General features: G+C 43.1%; 1 protein-coding gene across 1 annotated transcript in view; it reads left to right on the top strand.

Annotated features, from left to right (window-relative positions):
* Window positions 1-18,899, top strand: part of LOC102310422 (vang-like protein 1) — a gene marked incomplete in the record, with an annotated part of 85,825 nt that overhangs the window by 33,498 nt on the left and 33,428 nt on the right. Inside the window, 2 exon segments of the mRNA XM_014340996.2 lie at window positions 4,027-4,305; window positions 12,428-12,554. Coding sequence (XP_014196482.1) covers window positions 4,235-4,305; window positions 12,428-12,554 — 198 coding nt within the window.

Below are 18,899 nucleotides of genomic sequence, written 5' to 3'. Positions count from 1 at the left end.
TGCCCCTCCCTTCCTTCCCTCCCCATCTCCAGCTGCCTCCCTCTTCCTGCTCCACCATAATCACCCACACATGCAGGGCCTTGGGGTAAAGATGTATCACCAGAGTGCAGGGGAGGCATCCCCCCCTTCTGTCCCCTTCTGGCTTCTTGTGCCTCAATTTTATCTCACAACTTAGACATTCACATTACTCACACTCTCATAACACATACATATAGGATCTTGGGGGTGGGCACGCTACACGCAATCCAAAAGACCATCAGGGTATACAACCTCACCCCTGGCGTCGTTGCCCACCTCTCAAACCCTCCTGGGTTTTAAAGGCACCTTAGAACACACATGCATCAACACTATATATGAGTGGGCGGAGGGAGGTTTGGAGTCTTCACACACCCCCGTTCTCTGCGGCCTGTTGGAGCGGGGGTCTGGAGTGTGGGGCCTCCCTGCTGCTGCGGAATCGGAGCGGTCTGATTCTCCCCACCCCAGGGAAAAGGGTAGCACCACCTGGGTCTGGGTGCAGTTTACCCCTCCAGGGGCAAGGGTACCTAGACCCGGGGCTTGGAGTACGCTTGGGGAGTGTGATTGTGTGTACAGCGTCTCTCTATGTCTGTCTCCATGTTGGGTGAGTGTTGAGTAATTGCATATGAGAGATGAGGGTGGGAATGGATGTTTGTATCTGTGTGTGCCTGTTTGTCTGTGTCCATATGTCAGGTCGGGTATCAGATGCCACCTCTCTGGGGACATCCCAGGTCCTCCAAGGTATGGAGGCCTATCTCCCCCACCACTTCCCCTACCAGTGGCAGACGCCCTCAGACATCGGTGCGTTGGTGGTACTTTGTGTCCGGGGATGGGCGTCCAGGTACACACCGGCTCACTCCTTGGTGGCTGCTTATCGGGGCCTGGAGCCTGGGGCTTGCTCGGGCCACTTCGGGGGTGGGGTGTCCTTGGCCTCTCGGCCTGGGGCTCGGTCACTCTGGCACAGCTGGCTGCCGACAGAGCTCACGGGCACGTCACTGCAAGCCCCTCTAGCTTCTGCTCCGCGGCTGCTGAGTGACCCCTCATCTGGGGCTCTCCTCAGCTCTTTCCGGGATAGTGGCGCGGCTGCCCCTCTGTTGGTCTTCCTTGGTCTCTTGTGTTCTGAGGGCCTCTGGATGTCTGGAGTTTTGATCTCCTCCATACTTGCTTCATGCCCTGGTGGACGGGGCTGTAGCTCCCCAAACCCTCTAGCAGATCATTACATGAAGGAACCTTTTAAAAACAAGCGCGTTCATGCTCACAGGTGTACACACGGGTGCTCACACACACAAACTACACCCTTTTTGGCTCCTACCTCAAAGCACACTGTGCGCTGTCGATTTTATGTGCTGCACAATAATGTTTAATATTTAGTATTTACAGTTATATTCCCATATATCATCGTGATGTTGTTTATTCTATTGCTCTCGTTTTCTTCTGCTTGTTTTCTTTTTTCATTCTCAACAGGTGAAATTACAAAAGTATTTACTGTTATCTATTGTTAGCTAGTTTATTGTGATGGTGTTGTTTTTATTATGTTGCTCTTTGTTGTTTGTTTTCCCTTCTGGTTTTTTATCTCCGTACAGGTGATCCAGGTGTTTTGTTTTTCTTTCTTTTTTCTTCCCCCCTTTTTCACCATCTCTTCTCCCCTCTATTTTTCTTTCTCTCCCTCTCTTTCTTTCATTCTTTCTCCCTGTCCTATCCCCCAGTCATGTCTGTCCCATCTTTAAAAAACGAAAATAAAATAAATACATAATTATAATAAAGGTCAATCAAATGGACCAATAAGGCAAGGCCATGATGATCCACTTGGTAAAGTAAATGCACTTGGCATCTTTCTTGGCCTTCAGACAACAATTCTGATGGCTAAAGATCCAAACGGGACAGGCAAAAAAAAAAAAAGAACTGTGCTTTTAATCTGACTCTGAGCCAAATGTATCTCACTCTCCACACCTGTGAATACAAACTCTAACCATTCCAATAAAAGGCGTCTTATATTCCCCGTAATGAATCCTTCAAACCTTCTACCTGCTCCGGTATATGATTTTAATCTATTGTTTTTTGTTGTCATTTTGCTTTTTTAAAGTGCTGGAGCATTTTTAGAGCTGTGTGATCTTCTTGAGGAAGATTACCCAGTGAAATTCTGAGAATTATAATTGATGCAATCACTGTTTTGTTGAGGGCTTTGGATAAAGGCATCAATATACCTGAACAATGTTTGTATATCCATCCAGCCATCCATCCATCCATCCATCCATCCATCCATCCATCCATCCATCCATCTTCTACCACTAATCCAGGTTACAGTGTCAGCAGAGACCTTACTGCCCTCTCCCTGACCACCTCATCCAGCTCGGGACACTTGGGCCAAGCAATATCACCTCTCCAGCAGGTCCTGGATCTGACTTGGGGCCTTTTCCCTGTAAGACATGATTGGAATACTTCACAAAGAAGGCATCCAGGAGGCTTGCTAGTCATATATCCAAACTTTCTCAGCTGGCTCCTTTTAATGTAGGGGAGTAGCAGCTTTACTCTGAGACCCTTGTGGCTAGCAGAACTTCTCATCCTTTCTCTAAGGGATCGCCTTAGAGATAGCCCAGGCACCCGTTGGAGGAAACTCATGTCTGCTGCATGTATCCATGGTCTCATTCTTTTGGTCACTAAACAAAGCTCATGATGGATGTACTTCGACTGCTTTGCTTTCACATTCACGATTACCATTACAGACCAATACAGTGTCTGCATCCTGCATCACTGCAGAAGCAGAACCAGCCCATCTGTTAATCTCTACTGGACCCTTTTCCAGATGAGACACTTTTCAGTTTCAGTTTCACAGTTTCAAAAAAAAAAATTCCATTGCTATTGTTTGACCATTTTCTTTTTTTTATATTATATCAGGATAATCCCCATTACCACAACACAACCCATTACCACCCTACAACCTTTCCCATGCATTCCTACTAGTTAAAGCCACACTTGTTGACTTCTTCATTAGGTATGCCTGTGCAATCTAGTTCAAGCAGGATAAATTATAATTGTACTTTATATTTATTATTAAATCCACACTGAGGGCACTTGGTTGAGCTGGTGAGGCATATACTATAAGGCTGCAAGGGCCTGAGTTCACTTCCTAATAGTCTAATCCTGGGTTGACACAATTGTAACAGGAGCCGAATTTGTGTTTGTAGCATCCAGCTATTGAAGCAGAGGAAATACCAGGACAAAGGGGGTCTTGCATATGAATCCAGGATCCATATATGAGACTCCAAATCTCAGAGTTCTCAGTGACCTCGACCTCAAGGTGGTCAGGTTTTCTTGTAAATGAGGTAACTCATTAACAAGTCCTGTAGGAGTTAACTTAAAAGGCTAAGGGGTAGCACTGGAGGCCACCAGTATTTTTGACAATTTTTCTCAAGCCAGGATTTTACAGATATCTACAGACATGTAGGTGAAACTGCTGTTTGTGTGAATTTCCTGTGCTATCACAGCTCTTTGAGACTCACTTCCAAACTGGCAACACCTCATTCTCATTTTGACGTCTCCTTCGAAAATAAGCCTTATCTCTATGGCACTCTTTCTGTATTCATCACGGAGCTTGTCAGTGCCGGGCATAAATTGTTTACTGTGTGTCACAGACTTAAGGCTGCTTCAGAACAACAGTCGCCAGTCTAATGGGAATAGGAGCAAATTGCTGTTTCGGGATAGCGGCGTTTCTTTTATCTGGAATGCTCAGTTGAAGTGTAACCTCTTGGGAACTGCCTTTTATGGGAAGTGTTGTCACTGTGCAGGTTTGGAGCTAGGAGGCAGTGATTGTCATGCAGCTGCAGATAAACGTCGGCACGCTGAGCATTTATGCACTAGAGGAAAATAGATGTGGCGAAAAAGCTTGTGACTTGAATGCTTGATTTGGGTTTTCGTCTCTATCGCCAACAGATGTGGACAGGTTTTCCAGAGACTTAACATTTTGAATTTAAATTTTCCTGTCTCCCCCTGTCCCCTCCTTCCACTCTGCAGGTTAATGTTTCCTTACCGGGCGCCCCCAGGGTCGCTTTCAAGCCTGACTGCTGACAGCTGACACCTCTGTCATCCTCCTGAGCGATCTAATCGATCACCTCTAGCTCGACAAGACAGCACACCAGGTTCTGCTTCGTTCTGCTGGCGGTTGAGTAGAGCAGGCTCTGTGTTGCCCTGAGCCCAGCTATCTCAGCAGGACTGCATCACCATGGATACAGAGTCCACCTACTCGGGATATTCCTACTACTCGGGGCGCTCCCGGGGATCCCACAGACATGGGTAAGTCCTGCCAGTTGGTTATTACGGTTTTTCCTGACTCTGCTTTTACGTGAAGTGTTGGTGTGGGCTGCAGGATTTCCCTCAGTAAAACATGCCTGAGCTGGTGCCTATTATGTGAAGTTGAAGTGATAGTGGATGTGATACGATTACTACTGGTTGGTTAGTAGATATAGATGTAGTAGATGTTAACAGCAAAATCAGTTTTTAGGAGATGGATAGAAGAAGCAAGGATTTTTACAGATGTCTTGGAGAGGACGGTATTACTACTTTGTCCCTGTTGGAGCCTCTGGGGGCTCAGTAAATCAGCGGATCTGTTGTACTTTCCTTTTGTGATTTTCTTTCTGACTCTGAGCATTTGTTTTCCTGTCCTGTTCTGTGTCTTTGTCCACCTCCGTAGTGTCACCTTTTGTGTATCTGTGTCTGTCCCTCTGGCCAAACATGTGTGGAGCCCACAGCTCCTGGAGGCGCATTAGTCTGTCAGCAGCCAAATGACTGTGGTTGACAGGCCTCAGGAAAGCAGCAGGAGACAGGTGCTGAAGAGGCCTGACTGACTGGCTCAGCGGATACATTGAGACTCAGAGAGGAGATGAGAGTAGAGAACTGGAGAACAGGATCCTGTTCCATAACAGCCCCTCCCAGGTCAATGACAGTCCCCTCCAGCTTGTTTGCCATATATCTTTTGGAGTACTTGTGCCTGCCTTTCCCACTCTAGCTGCCACCTGTTGCTGTTTAAGGGATTTGTCATGCTGTCTGCAACTTTCTGCCTCTGTCCTCTTCACACTGCACCCCCCTCAGCCCTGCCCTCCTTATCTCTTTCCTTTCATTCTCCTCATCATTAAACATTTTGCTCCCATGTGGCCAATCGTGATATGAAGGCAGCAGCTGCCCCCGCTCTCTGTGATCACCCTTCTTCCCTTTTCTCCTCCCATTTTTTAAATGTAGTCAACGCTGCTCTTTGAGGATGAGAAAGCGCAGGGATATCACTCGCTCCCTGGTCGTCTGCATTCCCCAGGGCACCAATGTGTCCTTGTAGCTCAAAGTTAAACTGAGCAAAAGTGCTCTCACTTAGCATGGAATCAAAGACAGTGGGGAAAGGTCAGTGCTTAGGAAAGTGGTGGAGACCTGTGTTCTCCTATTTCTTTTGCTGCACTCTTTCAAGTGAGTGACAGCAAATTGGAAAGAGACATATGGGCATCCCTGCCAGGCGCCATTCCACTCCCTGCTCCTCCGGTCCTACCGTGACTGTGCCAAAGCCACCGGCTGGCCTCTAATTTAATGTAGAAAAAACTAAATTGTTGCCTTTGAAACCCCTTGCTGTTCTCGCGGGAAGGTAATCTTTTTACACCAAGGGGTGCCATGCGTGAAGCTGCTTCGGATCGCTGTCGTCTAATTACCCTGATGCCAGGAACAGATGCAAGCATGTGGGAGTGGGCTCACTACTTGTGTGCATACAACCATAGAAATAACAGATAAGAACAATATCCTTATATATGGGTACATGTGTGTAATTTGCTAGGACATGATAGAAGAATGGGATTTGCTTAGAGTCTGAGTAACAGAAGTTGCAGGATATTTGGAGTTTTTTCCCCCCTCATTGGTAAATGGTAAATGGCCTGTATTTGTATAGCTAGTCCCGCCTAGGGACCCCAAAGCGCTTTACACACCCAGTCATCCACCCATTCATACACTGGTGGAAGCAAGCTACAGTTGTAGCCACAGCTGCCCTGGGGCAGACTGACAGAAGCAAGGCTGCCATATCGCGCCATCGGCCCTTCTGGCCAACACCAGTAGGTGGCAGGTGAAGTGTCTTGTCAAAGGACACAACGACCGAGACTGTCTGAGCCGGGGCTCGAACCGGCAACCTTCCGATTACAAGGCGAACTCCCAACTCTTGAGCCATGATCGCCCTCATTGCTGGCTTTTTACCCCTTCCTGTTGCAAGACATCTTCTATTGGTGTTGTCAGCAATACATTCCCCTGTCCCTCCAATAATTGCAGCAGCAGATCTGTCTGCAGATCTGCTGTTGCCATGTTTTTGGCACAAAAACATGCTGAAGACACCAATTTCTTACTTGCTTTTAGTTAATTAGTGTATTTCTGTATTTAGAGCATGACATTAGCAGTGAAACAACCAAATTATGCACATGCACAGGTTTAGCTATCCAAAGCTTTGCTTTGCTTCTCTCTCCCCAACCGGTTGCAGCAGATGGCCCCGCCCCTCCCTGAGCCTGGTTCTGCCCGCGATTTCGTCCTGTTAAAAGGGAGTTTTTCCTTCCCACTGTTGCCAAAGTGCTTGTTTGTTGGGGTTTGCTCTGTATTATTGTTGGGACTTTACCTTGCAATGTAACTTGTGATTTGGGGCTATAGAAATAAAACTAAACTGAGATGAATTGAACGTGTTTGTAGATTGCAGTACTTGAATCACCATTTTTCCAACAGGTGCAATCCATAATAATTGCTACTCAAAATAGGCTGCTTCTAAGTAAATCCTAACAATTTGTGTTTTTACCTGCAAATATAATAATTGCAGCTGCCCTAAAGAGCTTCTGCTCTCATACTTTCAGAGCGTGGAGTTTTGATGCAGAGCTAATTTAACTTTCTTCAGTTTTGCTCTCAGAACTTCTCCAGAGCTAGGCTCCTTCACTTATTCAATTTTAAGCATTTAAATGACTATAGACTTGCAAATCACATATTAGCAGCTGTTCATGTGTAAAATTAGTTCTTTTGATTGGTTCTTTTGCTGTAACTCCAATTACAGAGCAGCACACAGTATTCACACAGGACAGAGTCACTTCAACTAATATTAAGTCATAGTTTTAATACCATTCAAAGGTTCCTGCATGATATTATTCTTAAAGCAGAGCGGTTTACTTTTTGTTTCAACTGGAAGGTTAAGATTGGATCAGAGAAACACAAAGACTTATCTCACTTAGTGCCCATTCAGCTCAGGTTTAGACAGCACAGCAGAGGCTTCTTGTGACTCATTACCTTGTCGATTAAACAGGAGGCCAACAATCTTCAGAATCATCTAATGGTAAGCTTATGGTTAAGTAATATAGCTACCAAGAAGCTTAATGAATTCAGGCGTGTCTAGGCAACAATATGTTGATCTGAGCACCATGTACTGTCTTTTTTTATAGCTGAGAACTAAAAAAAAAGAGAGATTTCAGCAGACAGACTTTTGCTCTGTTTTTACACTGTGTTAAAACTCACAGATAATAAATAGGTGTAGATTCAGATGCTGAATACCTTATATTTCCCCCCCTCTCATAAGGAATTAACAAGGGATTGCTAAAGAATCAGACCTGCAATCAGGATTGAGAAAGGCATCAATGTTCATCCTTTCTCACTGTTTTGTTTGGGTTGTTTGACCCCCAATAAACTGACCTCAAAGTCTGGGCTTTATTTCCCAACTAAGACATGTTCAAAGGGAATTTGAGACTATGGATATGCCCGTAAACGTTTTTCCGAGGCTTTCTTGACCTTTTAAGCTGCTGTGAAAACATCAGATCAAGTATTTATATGGTATCAGTTCACAACAACTGCCTCAAGGTGATTCATGTAAGATAAAGACTGTACAGTATTAGAGAGAGAGAGAACTCTTACAATCAGATGATTCCTATAAACAAGCGCTCGGTGATTGTGGAATGGAAAAACTTCCTGAAAGATTTCAGGAAGGAGGTAGGGGCAGCTACAAACCATGACCAGTTGCGGTCACAATTAGCTGGAAAACCTTGTTTCCCATGGGGATTTTGGTCATCATTAGTTCTTTGGAAATGAAGTTTCTGGGACTTGTGTGTCAGTTTGAATGAAAATCCAAGTTCACGTAAGACAGAGTGGTGATTGTTTGCTCACACCACTGCTAGCTCAGTGTGTGATGTGCTGGTTTGGACTTGTGTCACCATTGTCGCTGTTGGTGGTGGGTGATCTGAACACTAGTGCTTTGGCTCAGATTGCTGTGTTGACACAAAGCTCTGTGCCGCACAGGTGTGTGGGTTACTCTGCCAGCCAAAGAGAGGACAAATTGGTCCACAGACAGTTTGGCATGCCACCCTAGTTGGCTGTACTTTTTCACTGGCCTCTGTGTGAGGTGGAGAACACACTCGTCCTCAGGTGTTGGAGGGAAATACTGCTTCCAGAGACAAACTGGCAGGACTCTGCCTCATCCATTGTCAGTTTTCCAAAAAGCCACACCCATTTCAGGGATACACTCTGCAAGTCAAATCCCATTAATCAAATCATAGCAGCACAATTTTGGAATATCAGTGAGCCAGCTGCATGCTAATGAGGCAGGAAGAGGATGTGGTAAGAGAGACAAAGGGGGAGGAGGTATCCATACAGTGCATTAATCCCAGGATGTTGCTGAAGGGGGAATGAGAAAATGTGCTGGAAGAGGGGAGAGGCTGGTACACAGATTGGTAGGCCAGTCTGCTAAACCACTTGCTGGGCTGTCCGCAGGCTTGCTCGCCTCTGCGTTACGTTGCAAATTGCATATTTTATTGCATTTTTAATTGCTTTTTGTTCAGTTTCTGGGGTTTAACTGACATTATCTTTTATCTTATTATTTATGCATCGTCTGTCTTTTCCAAGCAGTTGAGGGCCAGGGTTTTTTTTGGGCTTTTTTTTTAAATTGAAGATGATTCCCCCCCCCCCCATTTCTAGAATCTGAATAAACAGATCTGACCAATCAGATCACTGCATTTGGCGACAAATTTAGTTTCAGTTTTTCACAACTCGAAAGTTCAATTTTTCTGGTTGCTAGAAAACATATGTAATCCCAACCGGCTGGCGAGTGGTTTCTGGAGGTTGCTGGCTCTCATTAGGTGAAAATCAGTTGCACCAAAAAGCTCCTTGCTTTAGAAACCACAGTTTCCTGTAATTTGCATGGAAGACACCAACTTATTTGCAAACTATCACCATTTATTCTCCAAACTGCAGTGAAGCTCAAAGGAAACTGTAAAGAGACAGATGTAAACTGAAAACTGAGAATTCCAAGTCAGTCTGATTTACCATAGAGTAACACACATTTGAAATAAAGCATTCATGAATTAATAATTGCTTATGTCATAAATTTATTTATTTATTAGTCAAATCAGTTACAAATGAATGTTTCATGTATTTTACTTATTAGATATTAAAAAAACAATTAATTATTTGACAATTTAATATATAATAAGAGAAATTATAAATACATGAATATATGTGTGTATAAATGTGTTGTGGGATTTTACAAACTGCATTCATAAAGATGGCTGTCATGTAAAAAATAAAACTGCGCATGTAGTCTCACATATAGTCTAGCTTCAGACAACAATAATACAGGGAATGATGGACTGATCGGTATCATTGTAATCACTCTTTTTCAATTATTTTAAATCGTAGGTATCAGAAGGTTATGTGGTAACAGGTGGACTCCTGAGACTGTTTACAGACAGTGTTTCCATAATTAATTATTATTAAAGGCTGTAGGTTATAGCTATTGTTTTAACTGTGCTAGCTGATTCAGGCTTCATTTAAAAGGAGCAGATTAGCTTACTAAAAATGGCAGCCCACTAGTACTGATGGGATGTAATCTTTTCCCAAGCTAACATGAGTCTTAAAGAGTATGGCTACATGCAGCGATGCTAGTCTTAGCCACATCTGCGTGTTACCTTCAGCAGATGGTCAGGTGATTCCACAAAGTGCACACTTCAAGATCGGGGCTCTCTTCAGTTAATGTCAAGGCAGAGCTATTGACACAAGCAGCAACCTAGAAAAACCCGGTCAGCCATCTTCATCATCATCTCTCTAACCAAACAGAGAGCTCCTTACATCACATTGCATTATTAATTTGCATTACTTTTTCTCCAAGGCCAAGAAGAGTCACAGAAAGGCTAATTGGAGACATGGAGACATAGGAAAAGGACATGGAGCTGATAAGGAGGAGTGGAATCTTGATTTTAAATATCAAGAAAATATATTGTTAATTTGATTTTTTTTGTTCTGTTTATTTATTTCTTTTTTTGAAAATGTGTTTATCAAATCTGAATTAAAAATGTGTTTTCAATAAGACTAAATGGTTGGGGAATTTTCCCCATTAACAGAAGTTGCCAGATGGTTGGTGACTGGCAGACATGTGTGACTGGGGACATATTTGGGGGGGTCTGTTTTAGGAGTGGATGTGAAGGTTTTCTGAATAAGTAAAATAAAGTGATTATTATAATTGTGTAAATGATTCTTTTCTTTTTCAGTAGAAGAAATGTTTGATTACTTCTCTAGGTGGTAAGCCCGTTTACGTGACTAGTTAGCATAGTTTTTTTGTTTTATTTTGCTTTTAATGTGACTTTCTGCTCCTTTCCACTCTTCTTTTGTAGCTGCTACCTTCTCCTTACTTGTCTCCCAGACCTCCTTATTATTCTGACTGTGATCTTGAAATAGGATCTCTGCTTTGTGAGCCCGGCTGCTCCTCCCTGCTTCCTCCTCTACAGCTTTTCTCTCCAATTAATAAGCATAATCAGCGCTGACGTTTGACTGATGAGCGCTCCCTCTGGAATAACCATCACCACAGCAATGACACTAGTTGTAATAATATTTAAAGTAATAATGATTGTGGTAATATATTTAAAGGCCTACATTCACCTCCTAATCTCCTGGATTTATTAGATAAGAACATGTCAGTCACTTTGTGAACTGGATTGCTGCAGGCTATTGAAAATGAGCTTTCTCTCACTCGGTGCAGATTTGAAATGTTCGTCGCTCTCGTGATTTTCTGCAGGAAAGCGAGTCCATATTTAAAAAGGAAGGGCAAGAATAGAGGCGGAAGGCAGACTGGGCTACACCCTTTAATGAAAACACTTGGATCTAATGCAGCTCTTGCTGGACCATAACAGCTCCACTGCTGTCAGTCATACGGCTTCCTCCATTACCAAAGGCAGGATATCCTGTACTTTATGAATATGAATGGTTATTGTGTGACAGTAGTGTTCAAGGGTCACTTGAGTTTTTCTTGCATAGGTCACTGTAAGGTTGATGGTGATGGTTAATGTGTAACAGCAAAGATTGAAGCTGATCGCATCAATATTTCATATTAATATCAGAACAAATAAATATGTAGAATCCGAAGTGTGCAGTTCCTGTTGATTCTGCAGGCCAATTGAGGATCTTTTAGGTCATTGTTTTGGTTTTATAGTATATACACTTGCTAAATTAATGCTAATGTTTCTCCGCATTTGATGTAAATAAACAGAGGTCAGAAGGATCAGTTCATGTGGGTGTCAAAAGGACTGCTTGTGTTCTTGTGTGTCTTAATAGAAAGCAGGACACAAAAGCCTTCTCCATTGTGGAAATTAGATTTGTTACACTTCTGTTCCAGTGCTGCTCCTGCATAAGAAGTGATTACGAGGAAACAACAAGCTTAGAGACTGCAGGAAACTCATTAACATTTAGCATGACAAAGAATACAGCATCAAGAACAGTCCTTCTGTCTTTAAAAGAAGGGGAAGACAAGAAAAATCATGTAATTTCTTCTTTATTTGCCTGCATATTCAGTCAGTAATCTTGCTGAATCTTCATACCTAGGTTAGATCCGACAGCCTTGCCTCGGCTCTGGTCTTGTCAGTCTCATTCATTGTCCAGCAAAGGTTCTCAAGCATATGACTGTTCACATAAAAGCTGAACAAAGCAGTTTATTTGTACTGTATTTACTGTATTTTAATCTGGAAGTGTTACTAAAATTAGAGCATAACGTGTGTTTGCCTAGGAGAAAGGAGACGGATAAGGGATTAAAGGGGCTGCAGAGTGGGCTCGGCGCCATGTGGTGGTGTTGGTGATGCTGGGTGGAGGATGGAGAGACCTGCCGCTCTCGCTCTATACCAGATTACTGTAGCGCTTACATTGCAGCTGACATGGTTGGAAGACCTCATGGACAGTGATTCAGATATTTAGGCTTTATGCTCACTCTGCACACACTTGAATTCTAGAAAACCAGAATGTCTTCAAATTCCTTGTTGTGTAAATCAATTCTGTTTAATTTCTATAGCACCAAATCACAACAACAGCCGCCTCAAGGCAATTCATTTTGGAATGCAAAGACCATACAATGCGCTCACTGATCGTGATTTTTGCTTTTTACTTTCTCTTTCAGAGAGCGAAGCCGGGACCGGCACAAGCCGCGCAGCAAAGACAGCCGCTCGGAGAAGTCTGTAACGATTAACACGCCACCTGCAGAGCCGCTGCTAGGCGACACAGCTGTACGGGGGGAGCAAGTCCAGGTACGACCTGCTGCAAACACAAGGCACTGCACAGTCACTACCGTGCTTCTTCACAAACCTCTCACACTTTTGATTCACAGCTTAGTTTCCACACGTTCAGCACATTTACCATAGATGACCTCTCAACAGTGTTGCTATAAGTTTGACAGAGGGCTCTGCTGCTGTGATTTATATGTAGAATTTGGAGCACAGGAGACTTATCACTCGCACTCAGAATGAGCTGGAATGATAATTGTGTTTATCAGCCTGGGCTGGGACAGGCCATCTGGTATTTCAGGGCAAAAGCCAGGAGGGCCAGTCCATTTATGTCGAGATCTGGGCCGTCACTTTCCGGAAGCCTGTTTCTGAAAATATCTGCAACAGGGTATGGACGCAGCAGGCTTCCTCTCTCGATGGCGAAGCTCTGATAAATCCACTTCATTAAAGGCAAACGGCAGGCGCTGGCTCAGTTCATGAAATCCACCAGCACTGGGTTGGTAGACGCTTTCAGTGGCCCCCTCTGAAATGGTCTAGGCCAAGCCCATGCAGCAGCTAAGCTGGAAGCTAAGCTTTTGACTGTTAAAATTCAAAAGTGTTGCCTCAGAAATCATGCTGACTGGGAGTTCCATGATTGCGAGCTCAAAATATGGATTATGTGATGGATTATTTGATACAAGATAAGTATAAGGTAGGCAACATCATAGGTTACACCAGCTTAAATGTTTGCTAAACATCTGGTACTATACACTGAACCATCTGGCCTTTGGTTTGTTTGTGTCTAACAGAAAGTCTACTGACTCATGTTTAATTTCACGTACCAGGCAGACATTTGACTATGTTGCTTGGATTCAGATAAAAGGTCGGTAGATCAGATAGCTCTGTGTAAACTGGGCCGGTTGGCTGCAAGCTGTCATGTCGAGACATGAAATTCCAGGTAGCACTTGAGCAGTACACGACTTCTTAGTCACAGTGGAAGACACTGAGTAACAGCCGGTTTGTTTTCTTGTTTTGTGTGATCCAGAACATAATTCATTGAGTAGAAATAGTTGTAGTTAAGTACTTCATTGCACAGAAATATTGTTTTTGGAATGGCTGATAGACAAAAATATTATTACATCATCTGCGATGTAATAAAGTCATTATTGCTTTAATAATTGCATAATAATTACAAAAACCTTTTAAATCGTGCAGTGGGGCACATTTAAACTCAGGTTCATTACTTTTATCAGCGTTCTTCTGAACGTGCTGTGTTATAAATGGTGGAAACGAGTTTGTTTGGATGTATTTACAGAGTTTCGGTTGTATTAGTAGTAGTGATACATCCCTCTACTAAACAGCATACATCACTTCTCAGTTTAATCCCTGTACTTGCTTTTAGTTTTTATTCACTGCATGGCAACATAATGCAGTATGAATAACTTGTTAAGTCATTTACTCACAGCTGCTTCATAACGTGCATAAACACTGCTGTAATCATGTTGTCAGAGGGAGCAGCGGCCTCTCCTGATTTCTTCTGATTGCTACGAAACAGCTTCGCTTCTGTTCTGCGGTTGCTTGTTAGCATCTTAAAAGCAAATTATTCAACAAAGCTTTTAAAGAAGGAAATACTTCTACTCCTGTTTTGTGTTTTGCCCCAGCCATAGTAAACATGATGCAAATATCACATTCCAGAGTTGCAAAGTGCAAGTAAGAGCAGATGGTTATTTTCCCATAGGCAGTGATGGTGACTCATTGTTATGCTTTTTCGTGGCTTGGTCGGACATGAAATTATGTCAGTTGCACAGTATAGAGAGACACAGGTCTAACGTGTTAGTAAGTGAATAATGTTGATGTGCTTTTTACAAACCAAATAAGCTGTAGACTTGTTAACAAAGGTCAAATCAGATTGAATTTTAATTGACTATGATTTCTTTTCATCGCAGTTTAAGCCCTTTTAAAATTTGAAGGTTTAAATGTAGCATCTGTGCATCTTGATGAAAAAACTGGTGACCCCTTGTGCTACAGTCACACTAGGAAAAAGTAGTTGGAGACTGTGGTACTACTGCAATTACTGCAATAGCGTACAATGAACTTGACAAAGACCAGGTCTGGGACAACTTGAGGAAATTTGCCACCTTTAAAACAGCTTTGGTGTCTCAAGATGAAGTAAAACTTAGTCCGCAATCAGTCTGCAGTGAGTTTGTCACATTGTTTGTGATGAGATGCAAATTACCTGAAATAAACTGATGAAAATCTCACATCATCTACTGGCAGAAATTCACACTAAACAGAAATTTGCATTGACTGCTTACATTCAGAATCCATTAACTGTCTGCTTTTCAGGGTTTTTTTAAATTATAGACGGTGAGATTATAAGAGTTTGCAATGAGGAATGTCATCATTGGAAAACTAAAACATAATGGACCTTGTCTGTGCGGCCACACACAACGATAAATTTTCCATATTTTTAGTTTTTTCAGAAACAAATTTGTTGGAAGTCATGTAAGAATGTTTTTAAAAAAGACAGTAACATTGGTAAGGCACTGATTTAAAATTGATTCTGTCATTTACCGAAACAGAAAAACCACTAATACTAATAAGCGAGAAATGCTTTCATCTGAGGCAATGGAGCCTTGTGACCTGCCTCCTCAAGGCTCCATGCAGTCTGCATTTCCACTAGTCCAAACGCATTGCGAGCAGACTGTGTGCTGTGTGCTACTCGAGAGAAAAGAGAGTAACTGCTCAGCTTAGTAGATGATGGCAGCTTATAATGTCTGATGTCGCACGGAGTCAGAGGACAGAGCCCTTTACTTCATCCACACTCGCCTCTCTGTGCATACGGTGTTCTTTATCAGTGGGTTCAGTCCTAAACATCTTCAAAACTACTTTGGGGGATCAAGATGGTGATAAAATGGCAATACGAAGGAGTCAGTATTGAATTCTTCTGTTTTACTTTTAAAGGTCAAACTGTCAAATACATTATTTAGGATTTAGCCTTTGTTTACGTGAGAGCGTTTAGTGTTTTAGCCAAACCGTGTGAAACAAGTGGAGCTCATCACATGTGCCGCTTCACCAGATGACTGGAAATGATGTCAAATGCAAACATGCACTTTTCCTGTGGCGAGACTCGTTTGCAGGAGTCTGCATACGCAGCTGTTTGTTTTTTTCATCTGCATTCTGTGTCTTATTTTAACAGACAACAGGATTTGCCACACAGCACAGCCGTTCTTAGTATTTAGCTCTTCATGTCTTATTCATGCCGTGGCCTGCAGTAGCGCTGCTGACAGGGCGGGAAGTGTTTGGCTTTAGTTTGAGTAATCAGGGCAACCAATTCTACTGAGAGCAAGGCTCAGTACAAATCCCTGTGCGCGTGCTCGTTGCGCAGGTCTGCTGTCTCACATATGCCCCCCGCTCCTCGTCTGCATGCGTCAGTGTGATCTCAGAGTCTCACAGTGCAGCACTGCGCTCATTACTCCACTGCTGAGACTTAATCAGAGTCTTGGCTGACAGAGCAGTACATCGCTCCGGGCAGGGATGTCTTCGCGATCCAGCGGTAAAGTTTCCGATGGCTGTGTCTGTGATGTCTCACCACAGGAAGTATAAAAGAAGGGAGGTTTACATAGAAGTGCTTTGGAAAGCATAACTGGAGTTTTAAGCAGGCGGAGGGATGATGTGCTTTTGTTCATGTTACTCACTCAGTTTATATACACTTGTTTTATTTGAGCTTAGTGTGAGAGTCTTTGCTGTTTTTTACTGTTCTTTCTCCTGTCTTTGCTCTCAGTTTCCTTGGGTGTACACAGAGTGGAGGAGGTGTGACACAGGTGTCACTGTTAGTGCATAAAAGCTTTCCAATGAGAGAGCGGGTCATAAGAGGAAGTCACACACTGGTGCAAACAAACAAGCACGAGTTGTTGTGGTGGAAAGCATGGATCGCCGCCAAACTGCTGACCCTTTATTGTATTTTGCGTATATTCAACACATGTTTACTGTGATTACACGGACATTATGCACGAGTAGGTAATGGGTAATAAAGTACTGATTTGTAAATAACCTGAGCTTATTATAATATTATGCTGCAGTTTATTTATCACTAACTTGCCAGCACATTCTCTTTATAAGATATAACGGGTATTGGGGACAACTTGAAAGAGGGAAGGTCAGAGGTCACATGTGACGTAATATTTGGATACAAACCATAATATAATATTTAGAATGTCCATACACCAGGATCACTTTCTAAATGTTGCCAATACAAACAAAGGCAGTAGAATTTAAGCATAATTTTAAAGATTTGACCTTGAAGAGGAGGTCAGAGGTCCAAAGTAACGTGATAGAGTTTCCATATATCATTTCTTATATGTTGTCAGTGGAAACAATGGCAATAGGAAACATAGTTTTAAATAACTCTATAGAGCATTATTATCACTTTGCACTTCTGATCAATCCATTGCCCTTCGGGTCAGATCGTGGCTCAAGAGTTGGGAGTTCGCCTTGTAATCGCAAGGTTGCCGGTTCGAGCCCCGGCTCGGACAGTCTCGGTCGTTGTGTCCTTGGGCAAGACACTTCACCTACCGCCTACTGGTGTTGGCCAGGGCGCGATATGGCAGCCTCGCTTCTGTCAGTCTGCCCCAGGGCAGCTGTGGCTACAACTGTAGCTTGCCTCCACCAGTGCATGAAAGTATATCGTTAGCTTCATAGCATAAGTGCCTATGTCATTTTTTGGTCAAATTGAGATTTTTGCCTAACTTTACTCCCCTACCACTGCTGCATCATCCTGTCCGTCACAAAAAAAACACAAAAAAATGACTTAGGCACTTATGCTATGAAGCTAACGATATGTGAATGGGTGGATGACTGGGTGTGTAAAGCGCTTTGGGGTCTCTAGGGGGGGCTAGTAAAAGTGCTATACAAATACAGGCCATTTACCATTTATACGGTACTTTCTGTAAGCTGACAATACACGCCACACTTGTAGTTTTTTTTAAGTTATAAAGCTTTTTGTCAGCTTTCAATAAAGAAATGGTTAAGTTGACCCTGAAGACCCTAACCCAGAAGGAATGACACACTAAACAGTACAAAAGCCCTGATTGGCAGAGGTAACCAGTCTAGTTTTTTCTGAAATTTTCAGGTGGTGAAGAGTGGTATCATACAGTGTCGATGGGAAGTGCGCTGTGAAATGACACTGGACGCAATCATGTTTTGCTTGTGTGAGAAATTGTGTCAGTTTATGCTGCTGTTATTGTTGCATGTGACTGGATATTGGAGTGTGTAGTATGCAGTAAGTGGTGGATTGGAGTAGCTGAGGTCAGTGTGGCATGGCAGCTGTGCAGCTTAGGAGTGTGCTGCGGAGCTGTATTGTATGAAGTGTCAAACAGAAGAAATGTGATATGTTTAAACCGTAAAGCATTCTTTGAGAATTAGCACCTTCCTTTCAAAGCTGATGGAGAGAGCACATGGAGCCAGGTATCATTTTACATGTTTATGTGCAGGCCAGGGGAAAGAACCTCACATCTTTGCACACCCTTCATAGCTTACACACATTTAGCCCAGTAATCACCTTATAATGCTTTCCTCTAGGGTTCCTTATGCGTCTCTCTCAATGTAGCCAGCTCTTTGACGTTGCACGCTTCCCTTCTTCATCACCTTCTGTCAGAATCCACAACTTGCTCCTCCACCTCCCGCTCTTTCACCTTTCGCTCACTCTCCCTGCAGCCTGGTTTATTCAGTCCAATTAAAAGCAGCTGCTTTATGATCTCAGCTGTCCCCCAGCTCCAGCTTCAGCACGGTCAGAGTGACACAAAGAACAGCGCAGGTAGCTTCACTGCCACAGACTCTAAACCATGTCAGGTTCCTGGAACAGGCGGAGTGCTTGGGCTGGTGTTTTGGATCCCTACTCTGTGGTGAGTGCCACCTGGCTCCGTGTCCTGTGAGAGAGAATCCCACAGAGCTTCATGGTTATCCCAGAGCTTTGTGTGTGTGTGTCTGTGCTTGTTGTGAGCTGCATGGGTGGGGAAAGAGAAAGGGAAAGACGTGCTCTTCTGCTGTAGATTTGGAAGATGATTTTTGAGGTGTTTTTGTGGTTTTTATGCCTTTAGTGAGTGGGCAGGATTCTTCTTCTTCTGTTAAGATGCTTAGGTCCATGGTTCTTTTGCCTTAGCCCATTTGGGGAAGTTTAATAGCACAGAGAGGTGAACTTTGAATAAACATGCAAACTTGTTCTTGCCTGATTTGTTATTGCTTTAGATTAGCTTTTGTATTCTTTAGTTTAAGGATTATCTTTTTTAAGCTGTAGTATGATGTAGAGCAGGGCGATATGGCCAAAAATATTTATCACGATATATATTTGAAAATTTGCGATAACGATATAACTGACGATATAATTGATGC

Source organism: Haplochromis burtoni, unplaced genomic scaffold (genome assembly GCF_018398535.1).
Source record: "Haplochromis burtoni strain Fernald_Lab_line unplaced genomic scaffold, NCSU_Asbu1 Contig_443, whole genome shotgun sequence".
NCBI lineage: Eukaryota > Metazoa > Chordata > Actinopteri > Cichliformes > Cichlidae > Haplochromis > Haplochromis burtoni.
This window is presented reverse-complemented; position numbering and strand designations above follow the sequence as displayed.